This window comes from Hypomesus transpacificus, chromosome 7, assembly GCF_021917145.1.
Source record: "Hypomesus transpacificus isolate Combined female chromosome 7, fHypTra1, whole genome shotgun sequence".
NCBI lineage: Eukaryota > Metazoa > Chordata > Actinopteri > Osmeriformes > Osmeridae > Hypomesus > Hypomesus transpacificus.
This window is the reverse complement of record NC_061066.1, coordinates 9,160,774-9,181,586: the sequence shown is the minus strand read 5'-3', so window position 1 is coordinate 9,181,586 and position 20,813 is coordinate 9,160,774. Positions and strand designations below refer to the sequence as shown.

General features: G+C 49.2%; 1 protein-coding gene across 2 annotated transcripts; it reads left to right on the top strand.

The window, feature by feature from the left end:
- Positions 1-1,859: 1,859 nt before the first annotated feature.
- Positions 1,860-18,288, top strand: nrf1 (nuclear respiratory factor 1). 2 transcript variants are annotated; one of them, XM_047022965.1, is made up of 12 exons: positions 1,860-1,965; positions 3,809-4,045; positions 4,450-4,564; positions 4,781-4,907; positions 5,049-5,189; positions 7,503-7,661; positions 7,816-8,016; positions 8,219-8,317; positions 8,988-9,041; positions 9,849-9,997; positions 11,845-11,969; positions 16,958-18,288. In XM_047022965.1, the coding sequence occupies exons 2-12, from the start codon at positions 3,829-3,831 to the stop codon at positions 17,116-17,118; spliced, it is 1,548 nt and encodes a 515-aa protein (XP_046878921.1). In that variant the 5' UTR covers positions 1,860-1,965; positions 3,809-3,828; the 3' UTR covers positions 17,119-18,288. The 2 variants fall into 2 exon arrangements, with proteins under 2 accessions (XP_046878921.1, XP_046878920.1); XM_047022964.1 differs by having other exon boundaries at positions 9,840-9,997.
- The last annotated feature ends 2,525 nt before the right edge of the window (positions 18,289-20,813 follow it).

Genomic DNA, 20,813 nt, shown 5'->3' with positions numbered 1-20,813 from the left:
GCGTCACTTGAAGGATTGTGTTTCAGTGCCCCCTGCAGGTCGTTAAGTAAACTGCGTTGCACCTGCTCCTCGAAAGCAGTGAGAAAAGACCTTGATTTTAAGATCCAATCCCAGGAAGGGATATTCGAAATAATAAGTGGTAGTAAAAATTGGAACAAGTCCAGAAACTGATATTGTGCTTATGACACAGGGCATATAAATCGATCACACATCAATTCACACGGGTTTCACATTCGGAAGAGGCATATGTAGGCACAGGTGCACATTGACAGGGTTGGTAAGGGAGGGGATTAGAGTGAGGAAAAGGGCGGCCATACTGAGATTCCCTGTGAGGCAATTTTAGGATTAGGGGAATAGGGGTATAGGGGAATGTCCCTGTAGTTACTGTAAGTCGCTCTGGATAAGAGCGTCTGCTAAATGACTAAATGTAGGATGGACCCCGACTGACAAAACAAGAGGAAACATAAAGACAGGCACGGACGGAGGGATGCACCGGGATCTATTAGGCCTATAACTCTCTCAGCGCGCGCCGTTCCTTCCTCCAAACCTCGGCCATGCTCGTGACTGCCCAGACAATTATCTTCAATTATCCTCACTTCCAGCTAAGCAATTACAAGGCTTTATTGATGCAGGCACCCCAGGCAACATGCTTTATCCATAGGCTAGGCTACCCACTAGTCGTGAATGGGTGGGACAAACACAAAGGACTAGGTATTTGTGAGGACTATCACTGATTGTCATTCTTACTCAAGCCTTCTGTAAAATACTGATAGTTAGGCCTACTAACCTATTACATGTTATAGGTTTAAAGTTTAATACGGATGTTAATTTGTCCACACACTGAAGTCCTTGGAGGCTCGTTCTGTAGTGTCTGGAGTTGAGGAGAGAAAAGTGAAGGTCACACATCAGCATGGTAAATGTAAAACGTTGATTCACACTATGCGGTTTCCCGCCGGATTTAAATACGATCCTTGCTGACATTTAGTACGACACTAACATATTGGCTGTTGTCATCACATACTAATGTTAAACATCCATCATTCTGAATACACTTCAAGCACCTGCAGCGAGCATCAAAGATGCATCATTGCCATCTTCTGTTATGGTAGCCCAGCAGCTACGTCGCTATAAGTCTCACGATTGGGATTCGTGGTACAATACAGCCCTCTCGCGAACATAAATGAGAATAACAGTGGATTCAAACAACTTATTACAGAACTTCATAGTCAAACACAATACATTTTTTACGGACAATACTTGTAAGTATTTCAGTTGTAAGAATTGTGCATATAATTTACTATCTACCTCTTAGTGGTACAACTGTCCAGAAAAACACTTTCAGTGAAAGTAGCCTACGAAAAGATAATTAAATGTACTATGTATTAAAATGATGTGATCAAAAAAGAAAAAAAATGCCCATGTTAACTTATTGAAACGCGTATCTGATCTAGTTATATCAACAGGTGAATATCATTTGTTTGAATGATTGTTCGTTCATTCGTTGGAATGATTGATACTGGCTTCTAGTCTTCTGTATCTCGGAAACGTGTGGTTGTTGACTGTTTGTTGACTAAAACTAGCGTATAAAATCGTTAGGGACCTAGTTTACTTTGAAAACTGTGCAGCAAATTCATTACACAACCCATCACTAGTGACTTAAAAGAGTACAGTTTTTGAATTATAATCCGACAAATCATGAATTTCGTCTAAATGTCAACTTCTTTAATTTAATTCACTCAATATATCCTTACTAAACTGCCCGGCGAACGGACAGCAAAAAGCATTTGAAGCGTAGTTTGCAGGTATCTTTAACTGGAAAGGGGCGTGGCTTGTCCGGTCTTCAGTGGGACCGCCAAGGCGCAGCTTCGGTGTGATTTCGGTCTGGCTGCTCTTTGTCCTCCATTAGAGCTCGGATTCCCAGCCCCACTGTACGGCGCAGGCCCGAAGTAGCGCAGCCGCTCTGAGGTTAGTGCCCTACCGCGCAATCTCCAGCTATTTCAGCCCTGGCGCAGCCGCACCATCAAACCCGGCAGCATTGGGGTGAAAGATGCTGTTTGTTTTAGATGCTTGGCAGGAGACGGAATTGATTGAATATTTGGGGCTTTAGATGGCAATAATGTTTGCGCACACCAAGAACAAGCGTAGATAACGTAGAAATAACGTTGGTATCGATGCAGGCCGCTCGGGCCTTTTTAGTGTTGTAGACAGCGCGAGATGGCCCAGGTTCTAACGATATGATACTTTTACATGTCGGAAAACGTCCAGTTCTACGATGATCGGCTAGCCAACACAGTTTGTGCTTGTGGTGTTGACAAGCTATGACCCTTTCATGGGATTATACCAACATATCTGCGTAGCTAACTAGCCACCGGGCTAAATGTAGGATATGGTTCCAGCTTTAGCCAACCCTAGCTAGCTCTAGCTAGCATATATCATTTGCAGTCGTGATGTTAGCTAGCGTAGCCAGGATTAAGATGAAAACGTTAGCTAGACTATATATGGTTTACGTTAACTGGCAAAACATTTTAAGTTCAACAAAGTAATGCTTTTCATGTATTGAATAGTTTTACCGCGATAGTGACCGTTTATTTCTTAAGATTGCCAATGTATCTCAACGAGGTACAATTTGCTATCTGGTTTAGCTAGCTAGTCTTCCTAATGTTTGGTGTGGTCATGCTTACAGTCAGATCCGTTACGCGATAGCAAGTTCGATAACCACAACATCTGTGAACCCTCATCAATTATTATCTAGAGTGATAGCTAGATAACCTATATGGGTAGCTGCTACTGTAAGATAACAGCTAAATATACCGCCACCTCAGCATGGATATTGATGATTCCTTAAACCCTGCAGACAAAATAATCCATACATAAAATGCCACTTAGCTAGCTGAGCAGGGCGTTAAGTTGGTTTAGTATGTGTATGTGATGGTATATAAGAGTTAAACCAATTTGAAAGCTCTCCTGAGAAATGTGAATATTGGCGTAATCGTCGCGTGAATTAAATGGCATCTCTATTCCCGCCCTCGAGTTGCTATGTGCATTTGGTGTCTCCCTATAAATTAGTTACAAATTGATAATAAAAGTTTTTAGGTACAGAGATTGTTTTACTGTCAGTTTTCAGGTGTGTTTTGTTTGTGCGTTCACACCGCCTCCCCCAAATGTATGAATGTAATGACCATTGGCGTAATATTGGGCTTCCATAACCTCATAATGAAATAAAGTAATGGACATATGTTGCAGCAGCGAGAAAATCATTTAGAGTAATAAACAAATGTCTGTCACTAATGCAGTTCTTGCGAGAAATATAACACAGTAACACGTCCATCATTACATTATTTCTGAAGCATCGTCAGACTCCCACACGCACTGTTCCCTCCATGTGTTGACTATAGTGCCCCCTAGTGTATAGACGACCAGAGCATCACAGCTGTCAAGATGAGTGAAATCATGGCGACACAGGCACTAAACAGAAATACTGACATTCCTTAGCTCAGAAGCTTACATTGACCTCTGGCGTGTGTTATAAATAGTTGCAATATTATTCAGTGTCGGTCGTAGCACATTTGGCACCCTAGGCAAGGTTTACCCCCCCCCCCCTCCTTAATCTAAGACAAGTCTGTATAGTGAGCTAATGCATTGAACACAGGATGACAAATGTGTCAGTGCAACAGAACGGACGCCCCTCTTATCCCAGTCACCGAGTGTATTTAAGGCCAGCCACCGCACCTATTGACTCCACGCATAATCCACAGGATTGCAAACGTATATAAACCAAAATGGCCGCCCTTCCCTCCCTCCCCCCCAGTGTGTTAGAGGCCTGCCAGAATGATGGAGGACCACTCTGTGCATCAGACGGAGCACATGACCACGATCGAGGCCCACGCCGTCAGCCAGCAGGTGCACGTGGCCACCTTCACCGAGCACAACATGCTGAGCGCCGACGAAGACTCGCCCTCGTCCCCGGATGATGACATCTACGACGACTCGGACATCCTCAACTCAGCCGGGCAGGACGAGGTCACTGCGCACCTGGCCGCCGCAGGTGAGGAGCCTAGCCAATGGGAGGACAGGGGGTTTGGCCTGGCAAGTGTTGTGGGGTTGGATGAAACTGTTTCTTTGCCTGAAGTGAAGGGTGGGGTTGGTTGTTTATCAGCACTCTTTGCGCTTGTGCTAACCTGTCATTGAGGAATGGGTCCAACAAAAAATAGAGATGGCAAAATGTAGTCAAAGTTCACTAAAGAGTTCCTTTAAATTGTTTCCTACACATTCATATAGAATAAAAGTCTTCTCAGATTGTCTCTGTCGCTTTTTTGCATTGACTTAATAAAACAGAGGTTGTCATCATACACAACCTAGTTTGACTCTGTGTAGTGCTCAGAAGTCACCAGCAGATGGCGCTGTTAGAACAGACATCTCCAACCTGTGCTCTTCCCTACATTCCACCAGGTCCGGTCGGCATGGCAGCGGCTGCTGCCGTGGCAACTGGCAAAAAGCGTAAGAGACCCCACATCTTCGAGTCAAACCCCTCGATCCGCAAGAGACAGCAGACACGACTGCTAAGGTGACTGTCTACTCACGGCACCACTGTTGCCCCCCAAATACCCCCAGAACTACTTGGTCTGTTCTTGAGTTCAGAGTATCAAAGCTGAGGAAAAAGGAAACTTTTGTTTTCAATGTTTCACTTCAAAGCCCCTTTCATCTAAGATTGATGCATTTTGTGTGTGTGTGTGTGTGTGTATGTATGTATGTGTTTTTCTCTGTGTGTGTGTGTGTGTAGGAAGCTGCGAGCGACGCTTGATGAGTACACCACCAGAGTGGGGCAACAGGCCATCGTCCTCTGCATCTCTCCCTCCAAACCCAACCCTGTGTTCAAGGTGTTTGGAGCCGCCCCGCTGGAGAACGTGGTGAGTGAGCGCATCCTCACACGAGTCGGTCGCCCCACCGTCCTGTCTCCCCTTCACGGAGGGCGGGGCTTTCGTCCTGGCAGAAGGAGCAGAAAGAGGGGGTGCGTTTTTGTTGACTGTTTTCTTTCCTGTCTTCCTCAGGTGAGGAAATACAAGAGCATGATCCTGGAGGATCTGGAGAACGCCCTGGCTGAACACGCTCCTCCGGGGGGGGACATGGCCTCTGAGCTGCCCCCTCTCACCATCGACGGCATCCCTGTCTCCGTGGACAAGATGACCCAGGTTAGCAATGCTTCTCCTGCCCACCAGGTGGCGACAGAGGAACATAAATCACACGTGGCTCTGTCACTGAGCGGAGCCTTGCGGTACAGACCAAGGTCAAATTCTCCCAGGTCCTTGGGTTCTTCAAGGTTATACTTCAGTGTGCGTGCGTATCCACATATTTCATGGTTTGATCATACGTTTTGAAGGCAGCTGTGGTTGCCACAACAGCAAAAAACACTAACACGGTTGTACATTGGTTTTGTCCTTGTTGCTGTTATGATGATAGGTTCTAGTAAACAAGCCCTGCGTAAAGCACATCTATTTTCAAGGAGTCGGTTGGACCGCCCTCCACTCTGCTCGCCAGGGCGTGGTTCTCGGCAGCGTTCAGGGAGGAAGGGAGCATGGTGGTTGAGGGGGGTCTGGTAGTGCAGCAGTGCCCCCTCCCCTTCAGGGAGAGCAGCTTGTTTACTCCACTTTGCTGACGCAGTCATTGGATCATCTTCAGAGACCGTGCATGATCACTGTTCCTCAGAGACACCACTCAACACCGAAGGGGGGGAGCGACAGCCAATCCCGTCGCTCGCCCTGTCCCCGGGTGTTGGGGGGGGGGGGGGCGCAGGTGTGTGTGTGTTTGATCCAGGAAGCAACCTGCTGGTTGTTTTTCTAGAGATCAGATTAGGAGTAACCTGTTGCCTGTAGGTCAGGAGGTTTTCTGCAGGTCGTGAGTCTGCCTTGAAAACATGTAGCGGAAGGCAGGGCTGTACATAGACAGCATACCTGCTACATAGACAGCAGGTGAGGCAGGGCAGGCTTGAGCCTATAATTACCCACCAGCCTTCAGGTCATGGCCCAGACAAGGCAGGCTAGCTGCTGATTGGCCAGTTGCCTGTTGGATTAGAGCTGGGAGAAGGGGGTGGGGGTGGAAGACCTAGTAGCATGCCTCCTAACTCTCCAGCCTGTGTAATTAGACCATCTGCCTACACAGACTTACACACTCCAGCTACAGGTGGGGGACAGGGACAATAAAGGCGAGAGGGTTGCGGAGACATGCTGATCACTGAGTGGCTTTCTCCTCAGTCTCCTGAAGAGGGGTTAAAGCTACGGGAGGCCGGTGTGGGGTTCCTGCTGTTAGATTCCACCTGCTTCTTCTACAGCACAGGAACACACTCACAGGTGCACCTGAGTGGTGGCTGGTCTTCCAATAAACCCACAGTTGAAACACCTCATTTGTTATCCTTCTGCTTTCGAAGACCAGAGATAGGTCGTCGCCATCTTGTCCCCTCTGTGTGTGTGCGTGTGCGTGTGTGCATCGCAAAGGGGGGGTGAAGCGATTTATTTCTCCCAGTTCCAAATTTAGCCCGTTGATGTCGAGGCAGACGCAGCATTGGCTCATTGTGCAATATAATCCCCAGGTGGTGCCTGTGGGACACTGAGGACACAGGGACTAAAGCTACCCAGCCCCAGGCCCCCTCCCTCCCTGCCTGCCTCTCCCTCCCTGCCTGCCTCTCCCTTCCTGCCTGCCTGCCTGCCTGTCTCCCCCTTCCTCCCTCTCTCGCCCCCTCTCTCTCCTGCCCTCCCTATCTCACCCCTTCTCTCTCTCCCTCTCTCTCCTGCCTTCCCTCCCTCTCTCACCCCTCTCTCTCCTGCCTTCCCTTCCTCTCTCACCTCTCTCTCTCCTGCCCTCTCTCTCTTTCCCTCTCTCTCCTCACCTCCCTCTCTCCTGCCCTCCCTCTCTCGCACCTTCTCTCTCCTGCCCTCCCTCTCTCGCCCCCTCTCTCCTGTGTGTGTGTCCGTAAGGGGTTGTAGCTCGGGGCGAATCAGATTAACGTAACCCCCCCTCCCCCCTTCAGACACTCCAAAATGTTGAGGCCTCTTATGCAACATGACGGACCAAGCAATCAGACTCCATTGTGTTTCTGAACGCAACCACGGTCCTACTGAAGAGGCCGTACACGACGACACCTGTCCAGTTGCAGCCAGTCAGTCTCTGGTCCCGTCCAATCAGAGCAGGGGTGACACAGATTGACCCCTGCAGATTCATGTGGGGAGCTCTACATTTAGTAACTCTATTTCTGGGCCCTGGCCACCTTAGATAGCTGATCAATACCTCCTTCCTGCTTTCTACTCAAGGGCGGGCGCGCATGTGTGTGACACATGCTTTGATCTGACTGCATTGCTAAACTCTGATCTGACTGCATTGCTAGACTATTTCTCTCTCTCACACACACACACACACATAGACAAAGTGTGTCTAAGGGATAAAATGTTTGTAAGAAAGTAATATGAGAATGTCTTGTCTTCTGTTTTTCCCCCCCTTGTCCGCGTCCCCAGGCCCAGCTGCGTGCCTTCATCCCAGAGATGCTGAAGTACTCCACAGGCAGGGGGAAGCCAGGCTGGGGCAAGGAGAGCTGCAAGCCCATCTGGTGGCCAGAGGACATCCCCTGGGCCAATGTCCGGAGCGACGTCCGTACTGAGGAGCAGAAACAGAGGGTGAGGGCGGGGAGACTGTCCCTCCACACAGCACAACATGGACAACAACCTCCAGGATCTCTACAACTTTTCAGGGGACAACAGGGATCTCTAGAACAGTAGAACAGGAATGGTAGATTGTCTCTAGCTGACCCCCTGACCCACCCCTCCCCAGGTGTCGTGGACGCAAGCGCTGCGGACCATCGTGAAGAACTGCTACAAGCAGCACGGTCGAGAGGACCTGCTGTATGCCTTCGAGGACCAGCAGGTTCCCCAGCACCACCTCACCTCCACCCAGAGCATCGCCCACCTGGTGCCCTCTCAGACCGTCGTCCAGACGGTCAACAACCCCGACGGCACCGTGTCCCTCATCCAGGTAGGCGGGAGGGAAAGTGGGAGGGGTGAGCGGGTAGGTGTAGAGGTAGGAGAGGAGTGGGGTGGGGTGTAAAGGTAGGAGAGGCTATTGTTTAGCTGCTGTGTGGTTTTATTGACTCCTGGAGAGGGAGCGTTGCTGATGCGTTGCTGATGCGTTGCTGATGCGTTGCTGATGCGTTGCTAATGCTATCTGTGTGCTCCAGGTGGGCACAGGCGCTACGGTGGCTACACTGGCCGACGCCTCTGAGCTGCCCGGAGTGACCGTGGCTCAGGTCAACTACTCCACCGTGACTGACGGAGAGGTAGACACACACACACACACTCTCACACACACACACACTCTCACACACACACTCACACACACACACACACACACTCACACACACACACACACACACACTCACCCGCACACACACACACACTCTCACACACACACACACACCGTGACTGACGGAGGGGTAGACACTGAGATGATAGCTGTCACACTGCACACACACTAATGTAGAGGGATTCATCAACACAACACCACAGACACATTCATACACGCCCTGCTACAGCCAGTACAACACAGTTCTTCTCCCCCTGTCAAACTGAAAGGGCGTCTTTACACTACGACAAATGAAATCATATCTAACACAGATCTAGTGGTGGATCCACTTTCATTGATGTTGATTTTGCACTGACAAACATGTAATCATACTACCGTATCTTGTCTTCAGAAAACGACAATACCCATTTCATTTCCACATGGTGGTGACATATATGGCACATTGATATGAATCTTATTGGGGTCATCTGATAGATTATTACACACATTGACAGATTGTGGATGCCTCTTGTAATGTGGGATTCATCCGTCAGGAGGATACTGACAGTCATGTGTGATGTTGGAATGCATTAAAGATGATAAAGTTGTCGTCTTTGGTAGCCCCGCCCTCTGACATCACTGCTTGTGTCTGCTCTCGTCCCCAGCACCTGGCTGCAGTGTGCCGCGCCCTGCCCATGGACGTGTCGCCACAGATTATTGTAAGCGTTGGCTCCACGTGTCACTTCCTTATCACCGTGACCACGACAACCGCTCGTCGCCTGGGCCATGCCCCTCGCTTTCAGCGACAGGTGTTTGTCGTGGTGTAATGAAAAACTCCCTGATCCTACCTTCCACTCGCATCCACCTACTTTTATTTGGTTTTTCTTCCATATTGGTTCCTCCTCTCCTCCACCCTGTTCCATCTCTACACCTCCCTGTTCCATATCTACTCCCCACTGTTCCTCCTCTCTTCCACCCTGTTCCATCTCTACTCCTCCCTGTTCCATCTCTACTTCTCCCTGTTCCATCTCTACTCCTCCCTGTTCCATCTCTACACCTCCCTGTTCTATCTCTACTCCTCCCTGTTCCTCCTCTCCTCCACCCTGTTCCATCTCTACTCCTCCCTGTTCCATCTCTACTCCTCCCTGTTCCATCTCTACTTCTCCCTGTTCCATCTGTACTTCTCCCTGTTCCATCTCTACACCTCCCTGTTCCATCTCTACTCCTCCCTGTTCCTCCTCTCCTCCACCCTGTTCCATCTATACTCCTCCCTGTTCCATCTCCACTCCTCCCTGTTCCACTTCTCCTCCACCCTGTTCCACCTCTCCTCCACCCTGTTCCATCTCTCCTCCTCCCTGTTCCATCTCCTCCCCCCTGTTCCTCTCCTCCCTCCACCATTCTCTTGTCCATGTCTGCCCTCATCCCTTCACCCACCCCCCTCTCTCCGTCACCTGTCTGGTCGTGTGTGTGTGTTTGCTCCCCCTGCCCCTCTCACCCATCCCTCTGTTCTCCTGGAGGTGGAACAGAACTGGGCCACGTTGCAGGGAGGTGAGATGACCATCCAGACCACGCAGGCGTCAGAGGCCACCCAGGCCGTGGCCTCGCTGGCGGAGGCAGCCGTCGCAGCCTCCCAGGAAATGCACCCTGGGGCCACCGTCACCATGGCGCTCAACAGGTAGAGAGGACCCCGAGAGGGGAGGGGGGGGTGTTATGCGACCTTGTCGACCTTCACGTCAAAGGAACTCGACGCTCAACCCACAGAGAGAGCGTGCATGTTGCCTACGTTGCTGTAGCGTAGCTGTGTTTGCCGGAGCTGAGAGCAGACCTGGGTAACCAGGGGAGGGAACGCCCATCCCCTGGGATGATGCGATTCTCTAAGTCAGTAATTGTGGTGGTAGCTCTCACACCTTCACGTCAAGAGGAAGAGACACCTGTCAGGACAGGGAGCTGGTTCCCTCAGGACCACAGTGGACTGCCTCTCACTGGGTCAGCTGGAAATTAATTAGCTTTCACCTGTGCAGAGTGCGACTTCACCCGGTTCCCATGGTGCCGATTGGTCGTTAAGCTCAGTCAGTAACCACACTTTTCTCTAAAAATAATCTGGGAGTCTGGGAATTCTCCATCTCTGATTGGCTGCCGTGTGCGTCCAACCACAACAAGTGGTTCTGAAACGGAATATAACATTAACACACACTCCTGTTTGTTTAATGTTCTATATTCTATGAAACCAAACAATTATTTTGCCATCGTTTTGAAGCCTTTCCTGTGAAGCGATCTCATCGCCAGCATCTTTTTAGTGGGTTAACACGGAGCTCCCTGTGGGGCTTGTTACCTGTTCCCACCTGGGTCCCCCCCCCCTCCCCCTGCCTCTCCTGTGTTTACCTCAGGTGAGCACGTCTGAGAGGGCCTGACAGAACACTCTGTCCCCATTTCCCCTTCACCTCCACACTCCCTGCTGAGTGAAGAAGAGGGCATCCTTCTCTCATTCTGCACGCTCTCTCTCTCTCTCCTGGCCCATGTAAACTAAGCTGTGAGGTCATGGGGTCGGCTTCCCAGTGTGTTGATGTTAGGATTGATGAGGACCTTCTGTTGGGGTGTGGGTGTGGCAGAGCTTCCACATCCTCAACCTCCTTCCCCCCTTCTCTAATGACCCCCCCTCCTGTCTGTAGTCTCTGGGAGCCAGGCAGGTTGTGTGTCACGAACAATTACCGTCCCCTCACCTGAACTTTTTTTTTTATATATATATATACATATATATGTATATATATATATATGTATATATATACATATATTATTATTTTGTTTTTTTGATATTACCTACACAAAAATAAGTAAATGAACCAATGGCCAAGACCGCAGACCTTGGCCTCTCGCTCGCACACACGCACTCTTTCTCTCTCTCTCCCGCACCGTCGCGCTCTCTGCGCATAGCGGTAAAAAACGAACGACAACAATAAACAAATGTTGACTTCTGATCAAGAGTTTTGTGGAAGCGATTTAAGGTTGCGATTCTTGTCCCAAATATGGCAGGCTTCATTCAGTGATTGAAACATATTATTAACATTGAAGTTTTACAGTATAGAACCGACATTGAACGCTCCAAGCGAGCTGTGCTGTGGTAACCATGGAGATGTAGCCTCAAGTTGCTAGTTGTTGAATGGTAAGCTAACTCTAGCTTACATAGTTTACACACTACTTTGGCTGTAGGCTCAACAAGTTTACCATCAACTGACCAAATATCTAGACATCACTCTAGATTTTTTGGGGGTTACAATCACTTTCTGCCTCGGTCAAGCTTGGTTTTGCACTTTCTGCCGTCTTCCACGCAAGTCAACTGTCAGCAGTGACGCTCGAGCCTTTTTTTTGTTTGTTTTACGTTCGAATATTAATTTTCACATTCGAAAATCTTTTTTTAACCACTATTCGAATATATATTCGAATTTAGAATATTAATTGACAGCCCTATTGTGTATGTATTTAACCGTGGTGTGTGTGTGTGGTGTGTGTGTGTATGTATTGCAGTGAAGCGGCAGCCCATGCCGTAGCTACGCTGGCTGAAGCCACCCTGCAGGGAGGAGGGCAGATCGTGCTGGCGGGGGAGACAGCTGCTGCTGTGGGGGCCCTGGCAGGGGTGCAGGACGGGACCGGTACGTACCCCTCTCTACCCCACCCTCCACCTGCCACCCTCCACCTGCCCCCCACCACCACACCAGCTCCCTCCACCTGCCCCCCCTCCACCTGCTCCCTCCACCCTCCTCCACCACACCAGCTCCCTCCACCTGCCACCCTCCACCTGCCCCCCTCCATCTGCCCCTCTCCACCTGCCCCCCTCCACCCTCCACCTGCCCCCCTCCATCTGCCCCTCTCCACTTGCCCCACTCCACCCTCCACCTGCCCCCCTCCACCTGCCACCCTCCACCTGCCCCCCTCCACCTGCCCCTCCACCAGCCGCACCATCTCTTCTCTCCTCCTGCGTAGCTTTGTCACCCTAACATGGTCAGCCAGTCACGTTACTACGAGACAATACCAAAGCTCCCAACATGCAAATGATTCTCTTGAGATTGTTGTAATCCCAACCGTGCCTGAAGCGACCGCTTTTGTTCTAGTGCTTTCTATCAAGCCCTCAGACCTTTCGTACTGCCTGGCCCCAACATTCAAATCATCTAGACCATCTATTTAAAATAACAATCAAGCGACTGGTTGTCCTCACGTACGTGGATGCCTACTGGGCATGTGCAGTGGTAGGGCTACTGGGCATGTGCAGTGGTAGGGCTACTGGGCATGTGCAGTGGTAGGGCTACTGGGCATGTGCAGTGGCAGGGCTGGGAGATGCCTACTGGGCATGTGCAGTGGTAGGGCTACTGGGCATGTGCAGTGGTAGGGCTACCGGGCATGTGCACTGGTAGGGCTACTGGGCATGTGCAGTGGTAGGGCTGGGATGCCTACTGGGCATATGCAGTGGCAGGGCTGGGATGCCTACTGGGCATGTGCAGTGGCAGGGCTGGGATGCCTACTGGGCATGTGCAGTGGTAGGGCTACTGGGCATGTGCAGTGGCAGGGCTGGGATGCCTACTGGGCATATGCAGTGGCAGGGCTGGGATGCCTACTGGGCATGTGCAGTGGTAGGGCTGGGATGCCTACTGGGCATGTGCAGTGGTAGGGCTGGGATGCCTACTGGGCATGTGCAGTGGCAGGGCTGGGATGCCTACTGGGCATATGCAGTGGCAGGGCTGGGATGCCTACTGGGCATGTGCAGTGGCAGGGCTGGGATGCCTACTGGGCATGTGCAGTGGTAGGGCAATGTGTGACTTATACTCCAGTTAGACAGCCTCAGTCATACACAGGTACCTGATCTAGTCACACCAACACTCTTTGTCTGTTACTGTGTCATCCACTGTAAGTCTAAATATCCAGTTAGGATGGTGTAATGTACAGTATGTAGGGTAGTAGCGACAGGTGACACACCACACACACACACACACCACACACACTCTCTGGGGCTGTGTCTGGTCCCATGTAGCCTGCTCTCTGGGCTGGTGAGAAACCAGCTCTCGACAGAGCTTCTAGCCTCCTCCACACTCACCTTTACTCCAGACTTAGCCAGGAGATTCACTCACATTCAAATGAACCTCGGGAGGAATTGTATGCAAATCATGGACTAAACCTGGAAGGCTGTTGTAGTTGACTAAACAGGTGTGAGTGTGCGTGGAAAAGGTATGTGGACACAGCAGTGTGGTTGTGGATGTAGTGTGATGAGCTGCTGGGTTAGAAGGGTGACCACTAGGAAGGATGACCACTAGGAAGGGTGACCACTAGGAAGGGTGACCAGTAGGTTGTATCTGTAGCATTACTGAGTATGAGCTCTCATAGTGATTCTGCTGTGATGTCAGTGCCACAGGAAGATTCAGATTCATAGTGATTCTGCTGTGATGTCAGTGCCACAGGAAGATTCAGATTCATAGTGATTCTGCTGTCATGTCAGTGCCACAGGAAGATTCAGATTCATAGTGATTCTGCTGTCATGTCAGTGCCACAGGAAGATTCAGATTCATAGTGATTCTGCTGTGATGTCAGTGCCACAGGAAGATTCAGATTCATAGTGATTCTGCTGTGATGTCTGTGCCACAGGAAGATTCAGATTCATAGTGATTCTGCTGTGACGATGGAACACAGGAGCACTGGCCCAAGAGCTCCTCTAATCCACCACTGATGGAACAGATGGCGTGCGTGTCTTTGCTATTTGGTTTAAATATTCCTTTTCATCATATTTCATAGGACGCAGACCTTTTTCATGGTCTGCTTTGTGCCATGAAAGGAAGTGTCACGTCTGTGTTCGAGGAACAGGAAGAGGTTTGGTGCATGACTCAGTGGACCAGTCCTACTTCCTCTCCTTCTGTGCGGGGTTCCACTGCCATCTTTCCATCCTAGAGCGGCCTGTCCTCCACGAGAGCCCCCCTGCTCACTCACACACACCCTCACACGCACGCACACACACACTTACTCACACACACACCCTCACAAACTTACTCACACACACACACACACACACACCCTAACACACTTACTCACACACACACACATACCCTAACACACTTACTCACACACACACCCTCACACACTTACTCACACACACACACACACACACCCTCACACACTTACTCACACACACACACACACCCTAACACACTTACTCACACACACACACCATCACACACTTACTCACACTCACACCCTAACACACTCACACACACACACTTACACACACGGCCTGTCGTGTAGCCCTCAGGGGTTTGGCATATCCCTGAGGGGGCGTCTACTAAAGAGCTTTGATCCACTCCATTATCAGTCCATAGTGTAATCACCAGGACAGCTGTCCACACTCTGGGATCGGACCCCTCCTGCATGACCCCCCTCGCAGTCTACACACACACACACACACCCTCAGACACACACACACTAACACACCCTCAGACACACACACACACACACACTAACACACCCTCAGACACACACACACACACACCCTCAGACACACACTAACTAACTGACCCCTCCTGCATGACCCCCCTCCCCCTCGCAGTCTAAACACACACACTAACACACACACACTAACACACCCTCAGATACAGACACACACACACACTAACACACCCTCAGACACACACACACTCATTCATATTGACATTTAAGCACACACAAAGCAACACTTCTATCCATTCATAGGATGACCATGACAGGAGTGAGGTGCATGTCTAAACACCAAAGCTGATTAGCCCTCATTTAGAGAAATGGACATTGGGACCCCCCTCTCTACCCCTGCACCCCTAACCCACCTTCTTAGCGTTTAGCCTCAATCTGGCGTTCAGTCAAATCACTGTGTTTCTGCTGATCCAACGCTTTCTCTCTGAACGGAGAACGGTAGATTGGACCTTGTGTTGGTGTCTGGCATCTAAAATAATCACAATATGACAGTAGAAGATTATTTAAAATGTCACTTTACTAAACATAGCTTCTGTTTAAAATGCTATTTAGAGAGAGTGAGAATTTCTGGCTCATTGAAGGCCCTTGCTCAGAGCATACAGTAGTTTAATTTCTCAAAGTTTATTCAGTGTTAAGTACCATTCGGTAGAAAGTTAGGCATCATCAAATAACAATTGTCATCAAGATGTGACTGACTTACATAAACATAAACCTTTAACACCTGCCACATTCCACAGTGGTCGCTGTTAAATGGTACTTGTCTAGGACACTAGGTGATGACAACCTCTTCACCTGCCTCCCTGACCTGCTCCCATGAGCCTGTTGACCCTACCTAATCTCCCTAACGGGGAATGGGAGAGGGCTGGTTCAAGTGCTCAGGACTAGGCCCAGCTGATTGTCTAGATCTTGTAGATAGCTACTCAACATCCCAAGCCGCGTTATCCAGACATGCACACACTCGCCTGCAGCCGTTGTTGGAAGTGTGCGGCTGATTGGCCAGTTGTTTGCCGCTACACACGCACGCCTATCTGTCACGCTAATGGTGTGTGGGCTGTCCAGCCTGCTACTTCACTCAGGAGCCTCCTGCCTTGGCCTCTGACAGCCCGGTCCTCAGCCCTGCTCCACAATCACAACCAGCACAATTATCTCATTAAGCACAACTTGAAGCTGTCACTTAGCTTTAACAAGGAGGCTTGGTTGGAGTCCACCTTACAGCTAAATGAAAGATTGGTTGGAAGAAAAGAAAAAAGAAGAAACAAAAGGAGTGATGTAGGATCGGAGGAGCGGTGCAGGAGTGATATAAAATGTAGGGAGAGTGTAGGGGTGATACAAGACGTAGGGAGAGAGTGAAGGGGTGATACAAGACGTAGGGAGAGAGTGTAGGAGTGATATAAGATGTAGGGAGAGTTTAGGAGTGATACAAGACGTAGGGAGAGGGCAAAGGGGCGGAGGAGTGATGTAGGATGTAGAGAGTGGGCGGAGGAGTGACGTAGGATGTAGAGAGGGCGGAGGAGTGATGTAGGATGTAGAGAGAGGGCGGAGGAGTGACGTAGGATGTAAAGAGAGGGCAGAGGAGTGATGTAGGATGTAGAGAGAGGGCGGAGGAGTGATATAGGATGTAGAGAGAGGGCATAGGGGCGGAGGAGTGATGTAGCGGACTCTCGATCCATCATCCCTAGCTTTGTCTCTGAGCTTCCTGTGCCGGTGACAGCTTGTGGGGCAGGGCAGAGCCCCACGTGACCACAGTTATAATCCCCCCTCTCTCTCACACACACACACACACAGCTGTACAGGGAGAGCGGGTAGATTCAGGCTCAATCGGAGCATTGTTCCACAGACTGTAACATGGCGGCCACAGGCAGCACAGCCAGCCTGGCTGTGTGGGGTTCCCTGACTGGCCCCTCTCTCTCTCCCCTCCCCCAGCATCGCCTCCGCCCAAACAGCAGCTAACCCTCAGCAGAGCAAGACTCACTTTTTCCCATCATATTTATATTTACGTTTACCTTCAGTCAAATTGTTTTCATATCCGAAGTATTGTTACACAGAGAACTTACTCTTTTTTTGGTATCTAAAGCATTGTTATACATAGATTGTTCCATCACATGACTTTACATTCCTTCCTACTGCAGTAGGTAATAGTGTTGTCTCCCTGCAGGTCTTGTCCAGATCCCGGTTAGCATGTACCAGACTGTGGTCACCAGCCTCGCCCAGGGCAACCGGCCCGTCCAGGTCGCCATGGCGCCCGTCGCCACGCGCATCGACAACACAGTCACTCTTGACGGCCAGGCAGTGGAGGTTGTGACTCTTGAACAGTGACAATGACTCCTCCCCCCTGCAGGTGTGTTGCAGCAGGAGGAGAGGGCACAAAATGGCCGCCACAGGGATTGCCAGTTTCCACACACCCAGCTCTGTACAATGTAAAATATATTTTTAAATGTACATCTGCAGGGGAAATTAGAGCAATGAATTTATCATTATTGTGTTTACTATGTAAAGAGGATGTTGTTCTTTTTTTTGGGGGGGGAGAGGGTGGGGGGCGAGGGTTGTTGTGTAATTTCCTTTTGCCGTTTAGCTGCTTTTTGATTAGCTTTGTGATGTTGACTATTGTGTTACAAGGGTTAGAGACTACTTAGTATTTATTTTCTTTACACTTAAACCTTTTAGCAAATAAAGATGAACCAAAAAACACCAGAGGTATCCACCACCTGTTCACCACCTGTTAAGTACTTACCACTGTCTTGTTGATTTGATTTTCGGTACTCTAAGTCCAAGTGTGCGAGCATGTTTTGTTTTCCTATCCTTTATCCTTAGACTGCAGTTACCAACTCTGTGCCATATTGATAGTACACTATTTGCTCCGCTGTCATAGACCTCATATGCAATCAAAGGGTGCCAGAACTATCCTTCTGTTTTGATGGATCACTGCTGTATTGTAAGTGCTTCTCCCGTGTTGGGCGACCAAGGACCCCGTGTGACACCTCTCTCCCAACAAACTACTCATTGAAATATTCCTCTGAAGTATGTGTCCTATTCTGTGGTGTTTCCCAGTCCTTTTGAACTGTACTTCAAACTTACGCTGGGATTTGTGAACAAACTCAGGATATATAGTAAGTTTTTTGTTTGTTTTGCAATTGATTCCATTTGCGGTGTATAAAGTAAGCAGCCATTTTGACACCAGATCATATCACTGATTCGTTGGTCCCAATGCATGACTGAGTAGAACTCACCAGAGTATTTTTTAAATAGGATGGACTCTTTTTGAAGTCAGTTGTGGTACTGGGTTTGTAAATTTGGGGTGGGGAGCATACTTGATATTTGTATTTATGTGGAACAAAATTTAATCTTAAAATCTTTTTGCAGTTTGCAGAAAATGCTCACACATTACAGTTGTAATTATGACACAATGGTTCAATATGCCAGAAGTTTAAAACACTCCAGACGTCCATGTTTAAAGTCCAATAAAGTGTCCACTGTTCCCCTGTCAAATAGCTTTTGTTGTCCAAATTTCTTATAGGTTCAAATCAAGAAATAGAATTATATTCACTACAAACATCACATCTAGTCAAAATATCGATATATATATATACATATATATATAAATATATATCGATGTGCTGTAGTTGCCCTTCCAGGCAAACTCACTGACCTCTACAACCCTCCGTACAATCGTACCTTCCCCCTCCCAGCCTGGCGTGACGGACAGGGACCGAGTTACATCATAATCTGTGAGACCTCCCCCGGGTTTAAAACCTTGGATTTGGTAGTTGAGGCCTTCTGCTGCTGCCGCGGGGAGAGAGAGATTCGGCCCCTAATCCGTCAAGCGTCACTGCATATCCCACTCTGCCTCCCAGATTACAGTGGAAACAGGATACAATCTCGTGGATAAAAATAAGAAAACCGGTTCTTTCTTTTTTTTATGCACCCGATTTTGCACGACATGTAAATTATTTAATTGTGTATATCGGAATAATTTTGTGTGTGTGTGTAAGGAGGGGAAGAGGTGAAAGAGCGTTAGTGATGGGTGTTGAGGTTTAGCTGTCCGCTAGCTGCCGGTAGTGGCTTCGTGGGAGTGTGGCGTGCGCCTGCGTCAGTCTGTCGCTGTAGTTGAAAGCCTCATTAGCCTGCTTTCTGGGGAAAAGCTTTGCCCTTGCTCTCTTTCCCCTCTGTCTTTCAACACAAACAAGCTACCACTCGCAAAAAAAATACCTGAACAACACCTACATAAATAGTGTGCCATCTACACACTTAATACGGAGGTTATGGTAATTTTGACGACAGAGTTTCATTATCATTTATATTATTGTTATCGTTAATACACTGTGATCTCATCCCCATTTCGTTATCATCAATCCTATATATTTTCACGTGATTCTTGTAGTATTCTAGATCGATACTTCAGTAGCGGTCAACGTCTTGGGCTCTTGTCTAACAGGTAATTCAATCTTCTGTCGACCTGATTATCGAGGACCATAAGGTGGAGATTCTTGTCCTCAATCCTTGCACTCTAACCATAGAGGCGGAGCAGCGTTAGAGAAACCCAGGACTCAGAATATGGTGATCCAGGTACCATCGAGTTGGAGCCTCCCCAAAACGATGTTGGCTTCTTTTCCCCCCCTCATCCTCCAGGACCAGAAGGAGTAGGTAGCGCAGGTTCACGCCAGCAAGGGAATCCATGTGTTTGTTAAGTCGGACAGATCTTTGATCCTTGCCCCCTCCAGAGCCCCTTTGGCCCCAGAGGAGCAGGGCCTTCAGGAGGAAACCAGGCCTCACGCTGTGATGGTTATCCAGGAGACCCTCCACCTGGTCTCCAGGGAGCCTGCGCTGGAGATCCAGGCCTTGAGCAGAGCTCCTCAGGCCCTGATGGAAGAGCTTCTTCTGAGTACAGCCCAGGCCCACACAGCCCGAGTCATCCAGGCTTCCATCCTCCAGACCATCAAGGAGCTCCAGCCTGGTGTCAGCGACGCCTGTGGGGACACTGAGGAACTGCTCCTCCTGGAGGAGGCTCTGGCACACACCGCCAAGGTCATCCAGGTCGCCGTGGACGTCCTCGTCAAGGAACACAAACTTCTGACCCTTGACCCCGAGGGTGTAAGCAAGGAGCTTATATTAGAGGCAGCGCGAGTCCACACCGCTAAAGTGATTCGGCTGTCTGTCATTCAGGTCACCAGAGAGAGGAACCTTTTGACCCGTGCACTTCCCAGCGCCCCCCTGAAAGCAAAGGACACCCGGGACTCTGATATCCCACCCCAGACCGCTGCCTCTGAAGACACGTCAGATCGCCAGCTACGAGCCACGGCTCAGGAGTTTGTCGAAAACATCATTAAGTGTTCCAGAGAGCTGATCCTGGAGGAGATTGAGAGTGCCATAACAGAAAAGCTTGATCAGAGACAGGCTCAGGAGTTGACCCATGTTCACCTGAAAACCAACCCTGATATTCCTGCCAGGAAGACGCAGATGACAAGCCCCGCAATCTCTCTTCAGCAGCTCCCACTGGTGAGATACCGCCTCCTTGTTTGGTTACATTCTCTAAATCGTCGACGTGCTCACGGTTCACAATACACCGATCCTTTCTCAAACTTTCACTCAAGCTGGGTTGTCGTAGCAATAAGAAAATCGGAGGTAAATTACAGTGGTTATCTCGGAGTGACATCATTGATAGTCCACAATATGTCTGTCTTTCCATCATCCCCCACTCTCTTTACCTTCTCCTCATAAAACTACATACAACATAAATAAATCATTTACCTTGGTTAGTTATATTTTTATAGGGTCAGGAATAATATAATATTTTGTTTTTTCTTACTGTGTTCTGGTCTGTTTGAATTTGATTTACATTTTTACAGTCACAGACCACAGATCAGATGTCCGGCCTGTGTTGCGGAGTCAGGAAGCTGCACAGTGGTGAGTACCGGCTTGACGACTCACATTTACAAGAAGAGTCGAAGAAGAATATCTGTCATCGCCTGTTTGTTTTCTTTTTAGTAGGCGAACGGAACAAGACAAAGGGGATA